This window comes from Dermacentor silvarum, chromosome 5 (assembly GCF_013339745.2).
Source record: "Dermacentor silvarum isolate Dsil-2018 chromosome 5, BIME_Dsil_1.4, whole genome shotgun sequence".
Lineage (NCBI taxonomy): Eukaryota > Metazoa > Arthropoda > Arachnida > Ixodida > Ixodidae > Dermacentor > Dermacentor silvarum.
The window spans coordinates 13,728,405-13,749,037 of NC_051158.1; the positions used below are offsets into that span (position 1 = coordinate 13,728,405).

At 45.8% G+C, this 20,633-nt stretch overlaps 1 protein-coding gene across 2 annotated transcripts; it reads right to left on the minus strand.

The window, feature by feature from the left end:
* Nucleotides 1-2,726: 2,726 nt before the first annotated feature.
* On the minus strand, nt 2,727-20,330 carry LOC119452900 (uncharacterized). 2 transcript variants are annotated; one of them, XM_037714855.2, is made up of 4 exons: nt 20,117-20,330; nt 12,745-12,858; nt 8,957-9,257; nt 2,727-6,943 (listed from the first exon to the last, which is right to left on the minus strand). In XM_037714855.2, exons 2-4 carry the CDS (start codon nt 12,808-12,810, stop codon nt 5,253-5,255), a joined length of 2,058 nt encoding a protein of 685 aa, XP_037570783.1. In that variant the 5' UTR covers nt 12,811-12,858; nt 20,117-20,330; the 3' UTR covers nt 2,727-5,252. The 2 variants fall into 2 exon arrangements, with proteins under 2 accessions (XP_037570783.1, XP_037570782.1); XM_037714854.2 differs by lacking the exon at nt 12,745-12,858.
* Nucleotides 20,331-20,633: the final 303 nt, after the last annotated feature.

Sequence of the window (20,633 nt, forward strand, 5' to 3'; positions counted from 1 at the left end):
TAGGAATCATCCCGTTGACGTCGTACGATCGTCGTCACCGCCATCGTCGTCGTGCTGCTGTCGTCACACACACGTACGCTCGCGTCACACACACAACTGCTCAATTTACACAAATGTGTTGGTCCACCTGGTAACGCTTCGCGAAACCCTGAAAGATGCATGCTGGATACGTTTTTCGTTGTAGCTGCTTAGCTGCGGCATTCTTTGCGTGCAGAGGTTTTCGATTTCTTCCAATAAATCTTACTTGCGAGTGTAGTGCCTTGTCTGTGTGTCACCTGCGTCTTGTGTCACGTCTGTCGCTACAGCAGGTACATCACGTGCGCAGCTAGAATATCGCCTACCGGCGTTTTCTCTCTAATCTATCCATCTTGTTCTCTTAGCGTTCCGTCCATGATTTTCTGTTCCATCGCCAGTGGCGTGGTCCCGGATAACCTGCATTGTCGTGCAAAACCCGACAGTTGCGCCGCACGGTTTCACGCGCACCTGCCATAATGTTGGCCACCGTCTGTGAAACGGAAAGCGGGCTTCTCCCCACCAGCACTGCTATTGCGGGAAAGCCAGCTTTGCCGAATACTCTTCAGCGAGTCATGAACGTTACTCACACGGGCGCGCAATGCTTTTAAAGCCTGTCCTGAGTATCAAGCGCAGATTATCGCTATAAATGTGTCGCCTAAATACTTCCTGTAAATAAATAGGGGACGTACCCGTGTTTTGTTAAGAGAGGAGTGATAAAGTTATACTGACTCCTTCGTTCGACTTACTGGGCTGCAATTTCACACAATAGACAATAAGAAGGGCACGGACGAACTTGTGCGCAAGCTTTCAACTGTTCATAGCTCACAGCAGGCGCACGTCAAAATATAAGGCAAGTAATGGTGACAGAATGTAAATAAAAACAAGAAATGAAAGAAGGGAATGAAAGTCGCATAAACACTTCCGAATTCGTGGTTACGAGGATTACAAGGTTACTTGCAAGCAGTTAAAAGGTTGCGCACACGTTCGTCCGTGTCATTTTTATTTCCCTTGTGTGAAATTCCGGCCCAGTAAGCTGAACGATGACATACACCAGTCGAAGCCCTTGCTCTTTCCCCAACACCTGACTCCTTCGCGCTCAAATTCCACGCAGTGTTGCCTTGTGTTGCTTGCGCATGCTATCGAATGCCACATTTGGCTGCATTACCTGCCAGTTTTGTCCGACGTACAAGTACGCTTCATCAGCGGCGGCGCCAGACAAAAAAATTCAGATTTCACTGCGACTGAATGGTGGCTCCATCTGTCGCTAATGCGACGAAACACGGCGCGCGATCCCCCTTTTCCAGCGCCTTCAACAACACCTCAGCACATTTACACAACGGAACCACATTCCGCTCGTCGCGCATCTTGATCTGGTCGCATTAAAATATATATTACAATGATAAGCTTCGCGTTCGAGAAATGGAGGCCTCGTATCGTGGGTACTGAGTCAGCGGCTGTATAAATATTTTATTTTATTTATTATTTATTAGTTACCTACATCGCCCCAGCGCATTACAGTAGGGAGGTTACAGACTTAACTAGGTACATGAACAAATTATTTCAATGCGTGGAAAAAAGCATCGTTCGATGGGATGTATACAATGCTCGATGGCAAACAGTTCCAATCTCGAACAGTTCTAGCAAAAAAAAAAAAAAAAAAGAATAACGGAAGACGTCGCCCCTACAAGAAAATTCCCTGACCTTCAAACACTGGTCCGGTCGCTTAGATTTGTAGTGTGGTGCCTGGATATAGTGTTCGGGGTTGATGCCTGTTTTAGAATAATAAATATCGTCGAAAATTTTTAATCTGACATGCCTTCTACGTTCCTTCAGCTCTTGATATTTAAGTTTATGTTTGCTTTCTGTCATGCTAAGCTGCCGGCTATAGTTACAATAGCAAAATAAAATAGAGTCCCAAAGCTATTGTGACCCCTTCAAGTACAAAAGCCTCGGACAAGGTAACTACGTTCTCAAAGATGTGCTTCATAGTTAGGTTAACAGATGTGTGCGCCCTCTGTAGACGAGGCGCCACTCCAACAATATATATTTCAGTGTAGCTCCAAGTAGAACCAACTTGGGATTTAGGAAACTTGCAACCGTAAACGAGTCGGGTCAGTTGAAAGAAAACAAAAACTTTATTGCATCTGGCGCGTCACACTGCGCCGAATGACTGGAATATAAACAGCAAGTATCCAGCGCACTTGCTAATATATATATGGCACATTCAAAACAACACGAAGTCGCCATTTCTTTGTGGACACAATGGAATGTTAATATCAGTGGCCTGACCGGGGAGGAGGTGGCGGCGTGGTGTCTCGGTGTAAGAATATCCCCAAATAAATTATTAATTCCAGTGAGAACAACCAGGTTATGGCCATGCCGAGAACAGCCCCCACAATTGAGCCCTGTGTACGGCACTGAATATTAGAAACCGGCACGCATTATCTTTCTCATTTTCGCATAACTGAAATATATAAACACTCTGTATGTACCACATATCAATATCAAAAAAGGCAGAGTCGGAGGCACTAGGAAGGTTTTGGGTTTTACATTTAGGCAAGGACGGGATATATTTTAAGAAGCCTGACGGTACCCTGATTAAGTATAAGAAACTACAAATCTTACACTTGAGGGAATGGATAGCTTCTACGTTAATTATGGAAGCAAATGAAGCAGGCAGCACGAATTGAAATGCGTGACAAAATACAATAAAATAAGTTTAATGGGGTATAATCGCTTGAAACTAATATTGAAATCGATCTATGCAGAAATCTGAGAACCGAGACGTTCTTCTTTAACCTTCGCATCACAGTCGCCAGAACGTGGCCGCTGCGACCCGGGTGAACCTGCGACATCGTGTTCATCATCATCATCATCATCATCATCATCATCATCATCATCATCCTATATGCATGTCCACTGCAGGACGAAGACCTCTCCCTGCAATCTCCATGTTACCCCTGTCTTGCGCTAGCTGATTCCAACTTGCGTATATAGAACACCATAGACACCCGAGTTATACAGCGGCGGATAACCATTATGTACTAGTCCCTCATTCCGTGCACACTTTGGAAATGTTACATTTGCCATGTCTCGATCACCAGCCGTTTGTGAACCGCCACTGTTGCCTGATGGAGAGAAACAGCATAAGACAACCAAGGTCGGCGAGGGTGTACACATCAAGAAAGGATCGCGAAGGTGGCCATTTGTATGTAGCTGTAGAGACAGGACAAATAGTGACTCGACATCCCTAGTTTTCTTCACAAACGATCTGGTCTGTCGTTGAGCTGAAGTTATACAGTGCAAAATTTAGCAAAGATCACCTTAGCGTCGAGCCGATGTTGTTCGACTACGCGCTCTGCCGTGAAAATAGCGACGGCCGTAAATTAAAAGACTTAATTGCCACTTCGGTACCTCGATTGAGCCCGTACTACCATGTAATGGTTAACTAGTATTCAAAGAGAAAGAAATAAGGTATCTCTTGAGTAAAATGTAGTTAAATTATATGTTTACCTTATTGTTAAACCCTGCGATAAGTTTTGAACTATAGCGGTGCGCTCTACATAGCACTTTGTTCTGTGATTTGTAGGGACTAGGAACTAAGCTAGAGGCATTGATTGTCGATAACTAACTACGTACATGGTGAATTGCTGCAGACTGCGATACACCGTACGCCGTGTGTACCGTATGCCCACCATTTATCGCGCAGCTGCCGACAGTGACATCGCCATCACGACACCGGCTGCGTTACAACCACCGTGATTGTTAGTTACCACGGTAGCGACATGAAAACACTCTGGCATGAACTATATGTAGGCGGTCCCCTTTTGCCTTGACAACGGTGTAAAAAACCTTACAGTAAACACGGCAGTCCTTACTTCGATCTTCACATGTTGTATACCAAACACTGAGTTTTAGATTAGGGGGACGTAAGTGTTGGGGCCCTCTAGCGCTTGGGGCCCCAAAGCGTATGTATACCGCTATTCTAAATCTCTCTAATGTTTGATTGTTATCACACGAACACAACGCACGGACACGTGGCACGCTGGTTCGTCATGTCGGCCCCTTGGCGGGAGCAAAGCAGTAACGTGCTATTGGAACGAAAGCTCGAGCAAAACATTTGTGTAATGCTGTTGTGTTGTGCGGCGTTGAGGGCAGTGTAACGTTCTTTAATCGTTCTCATGGGCAGTCTAAGACGGATGCGGGGATGTGACATTTCTTTCCATTGTCGTGTCGAATGCAGTCGTTGTCATCGTCGTTATTGTCGTGCTGTAACAGAGGTTGTTAGTTAGTTAGCTCTTTAGTTACCACTGTGCGGTGGTAACTAATGAGATCGTGCCACGCATAAAACGCGGTACTAGCTTGGATATTCAAAGCTACAAGCAACAGCAACCAACTATTCATTTCAGGCATTCTGAACACGAGTGCGAAGCTAATGCGCCGCTGGAACGATAATGTGCACATGTCCTTGATTACGTGTACTGCATACAGCGGTCACCTTTTCATTTTGAACATAGTGCGTTGCCTCTTGAAGCCACAATGCTCATGGCACTTTCAATTCACACGACCCAAACATTTATGCCCCGAAAATATATGTAGCTCCACCAGAATGCCACGACCACGGGAACCCACAAAGTCAAAACATTCGACGCGTAATGTAAAACGGATAGACAGTAATACAAAGGATGGATGCTAGGGACTGAATCCTGCTTTCCTTTGTTCTTCTCTCCACATATCTGTGTTATAACCATAGCTGCACCCAATTGCTTGTACCTTAAAGTGGTAGAGGGCTTTGAAGCAAGGTGATGTAGATTTAGAAAACAAAGGCACTCGAAAAACGCACGCAAGCGTTCACCACAATGTCACAAAACACGTGCCATTCGCGTACGACGCCCAATGAATTGACTGCGACGCCACTGGAAGATGCGACGCCATCACCTTCCATTCGAGTTGATGCAATGGAAGCGTTACCAAAGTCACGTGGTTAACGCCAATGCTGCGTACTTCGGTCCATGACGTGACATGTTTAGGAAGGCTGACAGCCGAAACGTCAACGTCGGCAACGCATTGACGACGTTTAGTGGCTTCACGCGTTTCTTCTCCTTTGACAGCACTGTTTGCTGCTGGAGCGTCGGCGTATGCAGATGAACTCACGGTCACGCAAGCTCTGAGCTTCCGGAAGGTATAGGCCCTACGTATATGTGTCCTGTTCATTTCGCGGGTCGACAGGTGAACGACTATGCAGTACCGCCTGTCGTCGTCGCCGTTGTTCCAGCGCTTCCACAACCGTCGATGTCCGTCGTCGACGACTTCTGCTTCTTGTACGAGCCGACTGATAGAAGCTCGAAGTCCTCGATGAAGTACATGGCGTCCAGCGCCCGGGCCCACTCGCCCTCCCGGTGCTTGAGCATCGAGTCGCTCGCCTTCCGGATGCTCCCGTCTTTCAGGTGCCGCCGGAACATGTCGCCCCACTCGCGTTCGTGCTTCTTCACCTCTTCCGGCACGAACTCAACGCTCTTCCACATCCGGTCTTCCGGCGGGGGGTCCAGGCAGCATACGACGCGCACCGCGTAGAACGCGTTCGCCCGGGTCATCAGGTTCGAGAACTGCTTCTGGTCGACGACGCGGCACCAAGGCCACGTGTGCTGCTGCTTCGCTGGCGGCTTTCCGAACGTCCTGCCGGTGCTCTTCTTCCCGGACAGCGACGCCTGGTGCTTGAGGAACTCTTCGACGCGCTCGCAAGACTCGCGAGTCACGTCGGAGTTGAGGAACCTGAGAATGGCCGCCGGGTTCAGCTTGGTCTTCTCCTGCAGCGCTCGAAGCAGCGACAGCGTTCCCAGGCCCGTTCCGATTGTGTGGTTCAGGTAGCCTTCTCTGAGGAAGCGCATGTCCAGCTCCGGGAATTTGCCGTCCCCGGCTTCCTTGAAGTATAGGTACTGGCAGACGGCGAGGACGCTGATCTGAGTCTGTAGCTGCGACCCCCTGGTCAACTGCTCGTGGAGGACTTCCAGGAACCGGCGGTTCGGAACAGGAATGACACCGCGGAAGGAAGCGGACGGCACGACGGTCGAAAGGATTCCGCCAACCCTGTCCCGGAAGTAGGACTCGACCTGCGTCCTGGTCTTGAAGGACACCAGGGACAGTAGCAAGGAACAGAAGCCGATGATCATGCCGGCTTCGTCCAGCGCCTCGCGGTTCTCTCTGCTGGTTTCCAGTAGTTTCGAAAGGTAGATCAGGAACTTGAGCGCACTGGGAGCGGCAAACGACGGCTCGCGGTTGATGGCGCCGCGTTCCCTGGGAGGAGCGCTTCCGGTTTCCATCAAACTCCTGCGCAACTTGACGCCTCCCACGTACGTTCTGCGCCGTTCGATCAGGCTCTGGGGACGCCACTTGAAGAAGCTGAACTTGTTGTGAATGGCGGTGTTCGAAGCACTGTCCTTCGCGCCTCGGCGCAATTCCACCGATGACGTGTCGTCTACGTCCGCTGGCACGTTCTCCTTCTCTTCGCTCTTCGAAGTCGAAATGGCCTTGGCGACTTTGCCAGAACCCGACTGCGCGATCGCCGGCGTAGGCTTCTTGGCGTCATCCGGTTTAGCTGAGACGGCCGCAACGTCGGACGCGGAGGTCTTGGAGACCTTTTCGGTGTTTTGGACGTCGGCCGCAACGTTGTTCGTCTCTTCGGGCCTTCCTTTCGAAGACGAGTCGATTTTGGCGGCACCCTTCACCGAGTCAACATTACCAGAAGCTGTAGACGCTTTGTCTTTATCGGCTTGTTTCTTGTCTTCGACTTTAGTTCCGGCTGGCATCGTGGTGTCTTTGCTTTGAGCTTTCTCTGACTGAGTGTCCTTCGAAGTCGTGTCCTGTCGCTTGCCGGCAGAGTCTTTCTTGTCCTTCGTCGCGGCAGGAACATCCTTGACGACCGCCTCACCTGTAGGTAAGAAAGTCACTTGTATTCTTACTGGGTGCAAGCTGCGGAGGTTATAATGCACCAACCACTGTGTTAATCAAAAAGTCTACTGTTCTAATAAGACCATGCGAATTATATAGTCAAGGAAGCTACAGTAAGCTTCGTAATTATGGAGCTCCAAACAAGACAGGGGTTCAAAAAGTGGGGACTGGATCAACAGAAACCGAAATGCTAGACGCACGTAAATGCTAGTGATTCAAACCTAAACCTATACCTAGCTGTTCAGAAGAAAGTAGCGTGCGACCTGTATGGGTGGCTGGAGCATGGTCAAGCTGTCGGGGAGAAGCTTTTTTCCTCTAACCAATTTCACTAACATCTATTTCATATCTTGCTGCAAAAGAATTATTTATTTATTTATTTATTTATTTATTTATTTATTTATTTATTTATTTATTTATTTATTTATTTATTTATTTATTTATTTATTGTTATTTATTTATTTATTTATTTATTTATTTATTTATTTACTTTTCTTCGTCAGCGAAGACAAGCCCCTGATTTTTTCAAAGACAATTCTCCTTGAAAAACGTTGGCTCCAGCCTGACACATCCCTTGTTTAACCATTGCTCATCACTTCAAAGACATGTGGATAGGTTTTAGAATTTCGAAAAACTGTCCATATGCCCATAGAATGAAAGCGTCGACTTTGGACGACTCCCAGAAGCGACTTTTTTTTTTAATTTTGCCGAGTGGCACTTTAACCTCCATAAAAATGTACACCGTTGAGTAAACACGCCGTATGTATAGCCTCAAAAGGACACATTCTGTTGGTCGAGTTGATCCATCGTTATCAACTACGAGCAGCACTAACAGGCCGGAACATCACTTAAGAACAGGACTATACTTCTGTTTTAGCGCTAACTTAATTCTAACCAGCAGAGCAGAAGTTCATCGCTATAGTCTCCTACTCATATGTCCTTATTTGTCCTATCTACATTCGCTGTGCGCTGACGTTCAGTACGTACAGGCACAGTCTGCCACAAAAGTTTGCGGGACCAGGGTTCCACGACAAACGCGAAGTTCTGCTCTGTTAATTCATGGCGGGTCTAATTATTACATCACTGCATATGCCGCAGAAACCACTACAAATTGAAACTTTGAATTTGAGGATACGTGCCCAGTCCTATAGAAAAGACGTATGTGCCCCATACTCAATAATCCCCTATGATCATATATGGTGTTCCCATGTAAAAACCCCTATGTTATCCCATATATCACATGGGGTATGTTCCACGTGATCCCCATATCCAGTACATGAACATATGGCGATCCCGTGTAAAAATTAACCAGTATGTTCCAACATAGTATGTCATATAGGGCAAGTCCCATATGATTATATGAACATATGGGATCTTCCCCATGTGATATATGAAACATACAAGTTTTCATACGGGATCTTCATAAGTTCACGTACTGGGTATGGCGTTCACGTGGAACATACCCCATATGATATACGGGGACATACGGGTTTTTATGTGTTCCTCTAGAGAGAGAGATAGATAAATGCGATGCGAAAGGCAGGCAGTTTAACCGGAAGATAGATATATCCAGTTTGCTACCCTGCACTGGGGAAGGTGTAAGGAGAGACAGAAAGATAAAGAAAAGCATACACAGAAAAAGATAGAGATAAAAAAAAAAACACCAGCAACACACAAAGGCACGCGGGAGTGTCACAGTCGTATCCGCTATGTTCATATACTGGATATTGTGATCAAGTGGGACGGGCGCAATATGATATTATATGGGAACAGCATGTTTTTATATGACATTATTGAAATATGATATTATATGGGAACAGCAAGATTTTATATGACATTACTGAATACGGGGCACGTTTTTTTTTTTTTTTTTTTTTTTTTTTTTTGATAGGGAGGCTTCGCGGGAATATAGATTTTTTCGCAAATCACGCATAACCGTAAACTTCTCTAGCCGAGTGTATATCTTATATCCGCGTCAGGGAACAAAGGAAGAAACCTGAAGTAGTGACGACTATCTTCGGAGGAGTGGCGTCTCCTCGGGCTGCCGGGGTCCTCGCGCTTCCTCCTCCGCCGAGGACGATGTCGACGAAGAGGGGCACCGCGGGATTGGAGGGCGACGGCGTGGCCACGATGCAGTTGAGCACGAGCCTGTCCAGGGAGGCCCCGACGCAGGCCTCGCCGCCGAAGTACTTCACCCACGACTCGTACAGGTAGCGCCGCGTCGTGTCGTCCGGGAAGTGGAACGTCAGCTCACGAGCCTGCCGCTTCAGCAGCTCGTCGGTCCAGGTGCGCAGGCCCTGCGGCAGACGTCGCGCCATTATTAGCACCGCATCGTAATCAGAACTAAAAGCTTTAAGTCAGCTACTGTTCCCAAAGAACATCCGCTCTGAAGGCCTTACTCGCGTTACTAAGGTTACTAACCTCCCTGCCTTTCTATGCATCCATTCACTCTCTCGTGCTCCATACACGCCCTCGTAACAATGGATTCGGTCAGACTATAGAGAGACTCTCAGTGGACACCCTATATGGTGTATGCACTGACGTCACCGAAGCCGCCATGTTGTACAGCCAGCATGGTGAAAAGCTACGCGTTGTCTCGATTCGCTTGTCTCCAGCAGCAGAGCGGAAGCTGTGAATAGGGCCACAATATGACATATATGAGGTCACGTGAATGCTCCCTATACACTAATTTGCAAGCCTTCTTGAGTCATTGCACTCCAAACATTTAACGCGCTTATGAATGGTACTTGTTTCGTCTCGTGGCTATCACAAAGGGGTAATGCTTAAGGGTTAAGGGGTCAAGAAGACAGAAGTACGTGTTTTCCTTTTCTTGCCGATCTTTTGTGGCAAGTAAACATGATCGTTGCTGCGACAGACGACACGAAAGGTGCATGAAATATGCAGTTAGCTTCACCAATCGCAGGTGCGGTTTAAGCTCACAGTCGCGTACAATAAGCATTTTGATAGCCTGAATAAAACAGATTTTAGCCATTGGACAAACCAGCACCCTTAAAGGTATAAACACTTTCACGTTGTGCAGAGAGCGGTACTCTCAAACAATGCACTATCGGGGATAGGATCGCTATCGCGAGATTTCGCGTGACTCGGCACCGGACGCGTCGGCGTCTACGGCCGACAGCGGTCATTTCACAGTGCCAAGAACGCTGTGTAACTTGTCACAGAACGGTGGTGCCGAGTCGAAGTCTCGAGAAAGTGATCCTACCGCCGAAAGTGATCGTTCGGGAATACCGCGCCAGATTACTGGACTTTCACCTGTTTCGCCGTCATTGCCGACTTCACCTAGTTCATCCGGAGCCAATCCTTCATCAGATACAATCCTCCATCCATACAGAAGAACCACGCAATGGTTCTGCACAAACTGCTGCTTCTATATTGTCCTTGTTCCCTAAAGAAATGTCGCAACCCACTCTGGGGAATCGGCCATGAATCGGGCGCTGAAAGTGTTCTAACTAGAGGAAAGTAAGTTGAAATAAAATAAGTATCTTGTAAATGGGACTTAACGTGTATACTGTTAGAGATATGAATGATCAAATATCTAATTATTATAGAAAAATGGTATGCGTGCATAATAAGCATCATTACAAGCTACGGCTCACACCCACTACGGGGATTAATAAACGGATGAGTATATTGTACAAGCGACAATAGAAATGAAAATATGATAGCAAAATACTAGCAATCATGAAAAGGAAGTGCCGTGTGAAAGGCTAAATTGTACGTTAATAGGCAAACCACAACTAAAAAAGAGGCGGAAAATAGATTTAGCAGGTCAGTCGGTTAGAATCGATACAAAAATCTTGGACGGGAGTGTAAACACCCTTGAGGCTGAATCCGAGAGTCGAAGCATTAAAAAGGAGCCTACAAGCCAGAGCCTGCGAAGGAGGCTTGTCGTGGCCTTCATGTGACTTTGCGATCAATGCACGCTGCGAGAGGCGGTTGATCACGTGGGAGAGACGGGCAATGAGTGCCTCCTTGGCGCGTACCGACAACCGGCCATTTTATGAAAGAGTTAACTTTGGGCTCGTGTTCAAAGTGATGCACTCGTTAGGCGATGAACGCCCTTGACGATTTTCCAACAGAGGCACCCGCGGACATAACAATTAATTAATTAATTAATTTGTTTGTTCTTTGATTCATTCATGCACATCATGTTTCGCCAAGCTTTATAGAGCTGAGCCTCGATTAAAGCTGGCCGCTCAAATTATATATAAGTGTCGTCGTTTTTTTTTTTTTTTTTTCCTTCGTCTACGTAACTTGCAGACATCCTCTAAACGATAATTTATATACATGCACAAAATACGTCAAACGCACAGTATATGACTCGTAGTCTGTCCATATGAAAATTTACGACATGCACCCTATGTATATGTAGGGTTGTTCGTTTTCGGTTTTTTTTTTCTTTTTTTTTTTTTTTTTTTTTTACGCTGCACGGAGTTTGTGGTGTGCACACGCGCTAGCTACTCCTGCCTTGGGACAACGAAGTTAGATCCTCTTGGCTTAAGTGAACTCCAGCTGTGACGTACAGTTCATTTCACGACTGAGTGCAGTACTGTGGACGCTACACAGCTCTCAACCAACCGCCCCATGAGCGCGCCTAACTCTGAGTTCGTAACCAGTAGCGCACCCAGGATCTCTGCCAGGGGGGTGGGGGGTGGGGGGGGGGGGGGGGTTTGACAGTTTGCCAATACCATCTAAACAGCACGAATTTCAATTTCATCACGGGAAATTGTAAAAAAAAAATCGCTTTTTGCGAGTGTGCAGACGATTGCGCGTCTTGCATCTTAGTTGCAGTACTCAAATGCGTAAGGAAAGAAAAGGGGTTAAACAAAAGGAGGGGGGGGGGGGGGGTTAAAACCCCCGAATCTCCCCCGTCGGTGCGCCACTGTTCGTAACTCACCGTGACATTATACGGAGGCCGGCAGAAGAAAAACGACAATAGCCGTTGAGGTGGAACCACCTCGGCACGCCTCATAGCTTCGGCCCTGCTGCACGCAGCTTGTGAAATACACTATCAATCCCCCTTTGACCGCGCACAATAGAATGGGAAAGAGAAGGATATGCAAAAAATTGATGACCAGCCTTTCGTGAACAAAATCTTTCATTTCCTAGAAGTTATCAATGCTCTTTACTGTCATGATTACTTAATAATTTCCATACAAACGCCGAACATCAAAGTATTTGCTAGATAACGCTGATGCCCCCCCCCCCCCCCCCCCCCCCGATTACCATCTTGAAGCAGATACATAGTTTTAACGCGTGAGCGTTAAGCAGCTCGTCGTACCCTAGGAAAATGAATGTAATGTATTAGTACATTTGTGAACTTAACCAGGAAAAAACCCGATTTTCGAAATGGTTCCACAAAAAACAACCGATTTCTCCCGGATTATCAATTTGAAAAATAGCACCCGATTTTTACCCCCCGAATTGAAAAAATATATAAAACCCGAAAACGAACAACCCTATGTATATGGTACTTGGTACTGCTTTCAATCGATACGAAAGAAAGTGAACCGAACAAACACCTCTCGTTTAAATGTAATCGTCCATGGATCTGATCTCACTGCTCAATTACGCACCATGGTTTGTTTCCCAGTCTTGCTTTTCCAACCGCTTTTTTTTTTATTCTGTGATGATTATTATTAGTATTGTTATTATGATTATTGTTATCATTGTTATGTTGTTGTTCGTTTCGCTGCGACCACCCTGATTCTTGGCCCATCCCCATTGCGGGAGTACCGTGTTATGTTTCATCATCATCATCACCTGCGGCAGGCGACGCAGCACGTCGGCCTGCTGCAACCGCAACTCGGCGTATGCACCCGACGCCATGACACGGTCTGGTCGGTCCGCTGGACTTCAGCAGCCTGGGACTGCGGCCTGCGTTGAAGAATGGAAACGTGGCAGCCGCGATGTATAACCTACAAAGCGGCAATATTAATGCAAAAATACTCAGGAGTCCATTTAGCTACGCCTGAGAGAGGCGAACGCCTTAGTCATGCTCACGACTATGACTTCGACCATCAACCTTTAGCCTTTTCCTTCACTTAGGACCACATCCGAACCCGTTCCAACGATTTTTGAGTGTTAATAACACTTAAAATGACAATGACCCGCTGAGTACGCGTCATTGTCATTTTTTGCTCAGTCATGGCCAATATCCAGTCATTATTGTATTGTACTATCATTATCGTTGCTATCATACTTGAGAGAGAGAAGTTTAATGATACGAATTGCAGACAGGTCGGCCTGAGGTACATTTCTCTAGCGATACTTGCCCCCATTACCATCATTAATTCTCGATTCTTTGCCACTTTGCGGGTCATTTGACCCATTCTTCCGCTTTGTCATGCTCGTTATCATAATTAAGTTAATGACTATCATGATCATTTACAGTTATTTACATTCCTCATGTAATTACCCATCGATTGATATATAATGTTGTGGCGTGTGTAATCATCTTATTGAATTATCAATTCTTTGTACATATTTTTTACCGATTTTGGCTCCACTTATTCAAGGTGCACCTCAAAACCAGACGCATAAGGCTTTCGCCTTAATAAACGGGACAAGAGGGGCAGAAAGGGTCAGGGCAGGTGTCCTGTCGTTTCAATGTTTTAGCATTAGCAGTGTCAAAGTGGAAATAAATGTATGTGTTTCGAAGTGTGGGAACCCAGTCACGTGGTAGAGGGGGGGATGGGAGAGCTTAGAAGAGCGTTTGTGTACATGTACACATTGTTTTGCTTTTCGACGGAGACCGTGTATCACCGAATTACAACTTACCGATTTGTCGCGCGGCGCAAGACGCGCCCGTCGGGCAATCACGTTCCTCGTTTACGCAGATACATACTCGACCTGTTAGTACCTCGAGATCGCGGCCACGATGACGTCACTGCAAACCATCTATAACCAACCCTTCCAGCAAGAAGCATTATTTATGTATTTGTCTGTTTATTGATATATTTACGTATTTATTATTCGATCAAACATTAATTTACTTATCTATTTATCTGCAGCTCGCCTTCTGTCGCACAGTAGGTGCGAGAGAAAGTGAGAGAATTCAATACGCACTCCACTCCACCCACGAAACCGCATTGCACACCTGCCATCTGTGCTTCCGCGCTCCAAAACATAGTTCCCGGGGAACGCCGATGTATTGAAAGGAGTTCGGCTCCGCCGTGACGCCACAGAAATCAGAAAAAAGGCTGGCGCATCTATCCTAATTCTCTTAGCGCTGCACAGCGATATGTATTTGCAGCTTATATATATATATATATATATATATATATATATATATATATATATATATATATAATCCTGGCATTTTCGTAAGTACTCAGCGCGAAACCACGAACATGGGCAGGAAGGACACAACACACATCTGCACTAGATACGTTCTCTTGCAAATTCTGTATACTGTCGTCCACAGTTGTATCTGACGCCCCGCGATTGCATGCACAGCTGCTGACGCCTACTATTGCTCACCATATCTGCTCGTTGTACAACGCGTTATCTCCCTTTGGGCGCAAGGTGAGCTAGCTCGAGTATGCAAGCAATATTGGCACGGGAGATTAACACATAACCATACTGCAGAAGGATATGGTCAGCAGGGCCAGTTAGTAGATATTCGCGGTATGTATACTAAGAAACGATAACAAATAGAGAATACCATGCATGTCTCAGATTATTTTTTAATAGGGCATTCGGGACAAAACTATATATTTTTTTATTGACCAAGCTTCATATCAGCGGCAGAGATCAAAATTAAGTTAAATTCTTGGGACTGAATTTTCCATTTTTACTTCATAATATATGTGCCCCTGCCCTTTGTAACGTGTAAAACCGGAGGGTAAAAATAAATAAAGAAAGAAACGAACACATGAATCAAATGTAACGATACTGCGCGTTTTTTTCTGCTACGACTGACCGTCTCAAATTATGAAGCATAGGGTATACACTCGAGGCCAAATAATTAACTTTCGCTGACCAAGCTTCGTGAGAGCGACGGACACCACAGTTAGGGTCACAAATAAAATTAAGGGGCATTGCAGAACTGAAGTCAGTCGTTAGTCAAAGCATAACCTTTTTTTGCGAGAAATTTTGTGTCCATAGCGCCAATTCTGAGAAAAACCTATTAGAAATCAATCCGTATATTCCCGCACTGCTAAAAAATACAGTACGGAAAACTGTTAACTGGTACAGTACTACATTTGACGGCACATTTTGATATTTCGAGCTTTTATAGGCTATAAACTGATGGCACGCGTTTCTACGGGGGAAAAAAAAGATATAGGCTTTCAGTACTGCTGGCTGACTTCAATCCTGCAATTGCATCGTGTCCCCTAATTTAATTACTTAGAAATTAATTAGCGAAGTTTTGTTGATTTATTCGCATTGGCGATTAGCAAGCAAATTTTGATGTTACCCCCGCGGTAGCTCATTGACTATGGCGTTGTGTAGCTGAGGTCGAGGTCCCGGGTTCTAACCGAGGCCGCGGCTGCTGCAATCAGGTGGTTGCGAAAAGCAAAAACGCTGGTGTAGTTATAGATGCAAGCGCACGTTAAAGAATAAATGTGGTCAAAATTAATCCGGATGTCCCACACCAGGGTGTGCCTCATAATCGAGACCGCGAATTTAGGCACGTAAAACCCAGTTATATATTATAATTCTAATTTAATTTTGATGTTCGCTGTTGACAAGAAACTTGCTAAGGTCGAAGACTGGGGCGTTGGTATATATAGCACACTATATAGAAGTCGAATTGCGCCGCATTTCTGACGAGCACTTAGGTGTATAATCCGATTAGCGCTCTGTTGTGCGTGTTACTCTTCTGTGTGTCCCGTCAAAATGTTTCGCAATCCAAGTTCTAGCTGATACGAAGCTTAGTCGATAAATACTGTCATTTTGTCTAGAATGCCTTATTTTCAATAATCGGGAGGCAGTCGTCGGCAGGAAGGTTAACAGCGGGTTCAAAGGGGCTGGTTGGTTCATCATTAGAAAAATACAGAAACAGCGCGACACAGGACAGAGCTCTCACAGGACTCTTCACTAGTCCTAGCTGTGTCGCGCTGTTTCTGTATTTTTCTTATCGGCAGGAACACGCGGCATTACTTGATCTCAACATTATGCCGCAAGCTTGCACCAAGCCATCAAGAAAGCGAACCCATATTGTCCATATCATGGTGCACTCTCATCTGAGGGTAACACATATCCGCTGCCACGTCGTCTGCTCTCGACAACAGGAAGCAGCAGACGGCTGTTGTCAGATGTGACAGTTAGCAACCAGTCGCTCTCGTGGGAATTAGCCTTCAACGCGGCAAACAGCGTCTGCCTATAGTCACAGAGGCGGTAAAAAGCACGAAAGGCAAAAACGCAGGGGTTCGGAAGATCAAGGTCACACACTACATGATTTCTTTTTCTTCTTGTGGTTTACATCTGGATAAGCGAAAACGCTGACAAATATTTATGGTCACATTTGTTATAATTATTTAGGCAATATACCTATAAGAAAAAAATATTTCCCTTGCACGAAGTTAGTTTCTGTCACTGTTATATGCACCTTGTAACTGAAGGAAGTGTTTTAAGCGCATTGACGACGAGGACAAGCGAGTCCTCACAATCTTAAGTATGTTTTACCAATAAGGACGTACGTCAACGCTTGTGATGGCAGTGCGCTGGTTGTGCCACTATATGAACACGACCAACCAAGGAGTACAGGATGCATACGTGAATATATTGGGAAATATCTACAAAGACTGCACAGCAACCTTGGTTCCACAAGAATAGTAGAAAGATACCTATCAAGAAAGGGGTCAGGCAACGAGACACAATCTCTCCAATGATATTCACTGCATGCTCAGAAGTATTCAAGCTCTTAGCCTTGGAAGGCTTAGGAGTGAAAATCAACGGTGAATATATCTCAGCAACCTTCGGTTTGCAGATGACATTGTCCTATTCAGCAACAATGGTGACGAATTACAACAAATGATTGAGGACCTTAACTGAGAAAGTGTAAGAGTGTGGTTGAAAATTAATATGCAGAAGACAAAGATAATGTTCAATAGCCTGGCAAAGGAACAAGAATTCAGGATCGCCAGTCAGCCTCTAGAGTCTGTAAAGAGTACGTTTATCTAGGTCAATTACTCACAGGGGACCCTGATCATGAGAAAGAAATTTATAGAAGAATAAAATTGGGCTGGAGTGCATAGCGGCAGGCATTACCAAATCCTTACTGGGAGCTTACCACTGTCGTTGAAAAGAAAAGTGTACAATCATTGCATTCTACCGGTGCTAACATATGGGGCCGAGACTTTTGGAGGTTAACAAAGAAGCTCGAGAATAAGTTAAGGACCACACAAAGAGCGATGGAACGAAAAATGTTAGGTCTAACTTTAAGAGACAGGAAGAGAGCGGTGTGGATCAGAGAACAAACTGGGATAGCCGATATTCTAGTTGGTGGAAAAAGTGGAGCTGGGCAGGCCATGTAATGCGTAGGATGGATAACCGGTGTGTCATTAGAGTTACAGAATGGATACCAAGAGAAGGGAAACGCAGTCGAGGACGGCAGAAAACTAGGTGCAGTGATGAAGTTAGGAAATTAGCAGGCGCAATTTGGAATCAGCTAGCGCAAGACAGGGGTAATTGGAGATCGCAGGGAGAGGCCTTCGTCCTGCAGTGGACGTAAATATAGGCTGATGATGATGATGAACACGCCATTATAACATGGTTTTATCGTCCTGTCATGACCTCGTTGAGAATGATAAGGTCATCCTATGGAAATGCCACACTTATACATACATGCAAGTGACTCACGCATATATCGACCAGGCGCGATAAGGCGAAGTGGGCCTATTCAATATGCAAGTAATAGCGTTCTTACAATGACGAACAAAAAAAGAAGGGGGGGGGGGGGGGCGAGGGCTCAGTGCCTATGGCGTTCTGCTGATGAGCGAGTCAACGTAATTTACGATTGACTAACGACATCGTGATTATGGTACATTGAGCTAGTATAGGATTCACGTTGATGGAACGACGGCACGAGGAGGAGGTCGCAGGTTCGTTTCCTGATCGCTTTCAGATGGGGTAGATGCGAATACGCTTCTGCGCTGTGGTCGAAATCACTTTGGAGCCACTCCATTTTCGGCGTCTCTACAGTATCCCCAAAACCGCTTCGAAAAACCATTTGAACATACGTCACTTGCTCGTGTGTTTAGACCCGTATTATTGTACCTTTTTTGTCTATTTGTGAATTATACAGTCTCAACGAACAAACGCACTATGAAGGGATAACTGTTTTTATTAACGGATAAATGTAGAACAAGAAATGGCAAACCAAATGTGCAGGAATATGATTGTGTAAATACAGTGCTTCGTTACCGGAAACGGAGCCGCCATAAATTTGCACGCAGTAAGTTTGAGCCGAGCTGCCCATGATCGGTGTGTCTGGGCTACAAAAGAGCAACTAGAAAGAGAAACCCAGCTACACATTTAATCACGCCACTGCTGCACGATGCTAATAACTTGCTCAACCATCACAACAACAAAAAGCTTGCCTTTAAGAGTGGAACGCGATAGCATTCAAAGATCCCTGGCTGCTTATCAGTTTTTTTTTTTTTCTCGTGTATTCAAATTACAATCCGACGCTATCGCGTGTGTAGGTTGTGGTTAAGTCGTACTTGACGATTTTTCTGACGGATTTTACTTTAAGAAATTCCATTTTTGTTCACGAACGCCTTGCGCCACGCCAAGGGCCCGCCCGGTCGAGTGGTTCGGGATGATGCGATTCGGCACGATTATTTCAGCCAACGACGCCGGCGCTTACGCCGACGCCGGATTTTCTGCGACACGCGTTAAAAAGAAAACAAGATGAGAAAAGAAAGGGACGGATTCTCATTGCTAGCGCAGCACGAATACATACAAAATTGAGAGAGATAGAGAGAGAGAGAGAGAGAGAGAGAGAACGCGCAGATCGTTTCACGTTTGACGCAACGGTATCTGGCCGTCTGGACGGCTCGTACAGGCGTCACCTGTCGTCTGCCGTAAGTATCATTCTTCATTTCTCGTCGCTCTAATAACAACAAAAAAAGCCACCGCTAAAAATAAAAGGGCTCCACGCTTCGCTTCATGGAAGGCTGAACGACGACGGAACGACAATTTCTCGTCCAATACAGTAACTGAGGCAGCGACTCTGAACGGCGGCTACCCGAGCAAATATAGAGCTGGCTGCAAAAGCAAGATAAGTTCTTTTTTTCCGGGCGTCGCACCCGACTGACGATAACACACGCAGCATCTTGAGCTGCCATTGTTCACGGAGCTCCGCTCGGTAATTACGGTATATATGACAGGTCAGCGTTCAAACGTCAGTCACCACTTCCAGCGGTAACAAAATACGATAATTTTCGAGCAGACGACAAAACAGAATTTTTGCAGAAATGGGTCACCAAGCGATTTTGGCGCCACCTCTTAACATGCACAAAAGCTACACCATGTAAACAGTTGTTTTTTAAAGGAGATAATATTTTACCATATTTTTAAGAGATGCTGCGACAAAGCATTTAATTTTTGCAACCACAGTAGTGGTAAATTTAGCCAGCTTATACATACGAGAGTCATTTCTTGCAGATAATTGCGGAAAACCAAGAAGCTTGCGGAAAAGGCGGTGTCTGTCGGCCTGCCGGTGAATGCGGCAGCACAGGTGCACAGGTGATGGCGCGGCACCACGCCCACATAGCTATGACGTCATTCACGGAGGCGCACGCCATTGGTCTTTCGTCTACGAGCAGACGAATTATTCGCCGTACAAGGCACAACAACGGCGGGGGTAGAGGGGCGCGAGCTGAAATTGCGGCATACCACAAAACTTGGCAGGCGCCCGATGCCCTACTGGAGCTTGATGATCTCCACATAAAAGCGAGAGAAAAACAGAACGACAAACATAACAGACGATGACGTTACACCGTCTTTGGTTACTTGAGTAAACACCACGCTTCGGAGGTCTAAATTGTGATCAGATCGTCCGACGACGACACCGCTAAAACGTGGCCATCAGTAGAGTAATGCGGTTAGTTCACCTAGCGCGGTTTAGTGATGTTGCGAAAGAATGCATAGCTATAAATTAGTGGACATGTTTTTCGCTTACGTTCACGTCATCATGCTTGCTTTTCATCGAGGATCGCAGACGCGTCGTCTCTTGATTCTCATCAACTGGGAACAAACTCTCGGAAGAACACATCGGCACTGTTTTATCGGCGCCAACCGCTGCAAGCGAAAAAAATTCGCGCCGTCGGCGGAGTCGCGAAAGCTGCGCAGCGTCGAACAAGTGGGAGCGGCTGCCGCTTGCGTTCCTGATAAACTCACAAATCGAAAATAGTTGAACAAAGATGGCGCTGCAGACTTGTGCAGCCGCCATTTTTAGAAAGACTGCTTGACTGTTTTTTGCGCGATATCGGACCGTAATACCGGTTATCGTGCTAAAAAGAGCGCTTACTTCACTTCTAAGATAAACAAGATAAGTACCAAATATCTGCCTAAATGTGGTCAGTTGCTGATTGTTTATTATTATTTTTTTGTGTGGAGGTTCCGTTTCGCAAACACAATGTACAAATTACAAGACCAATGCAACAACGGGACTTAAAACCAGCAAAATTATGATTATA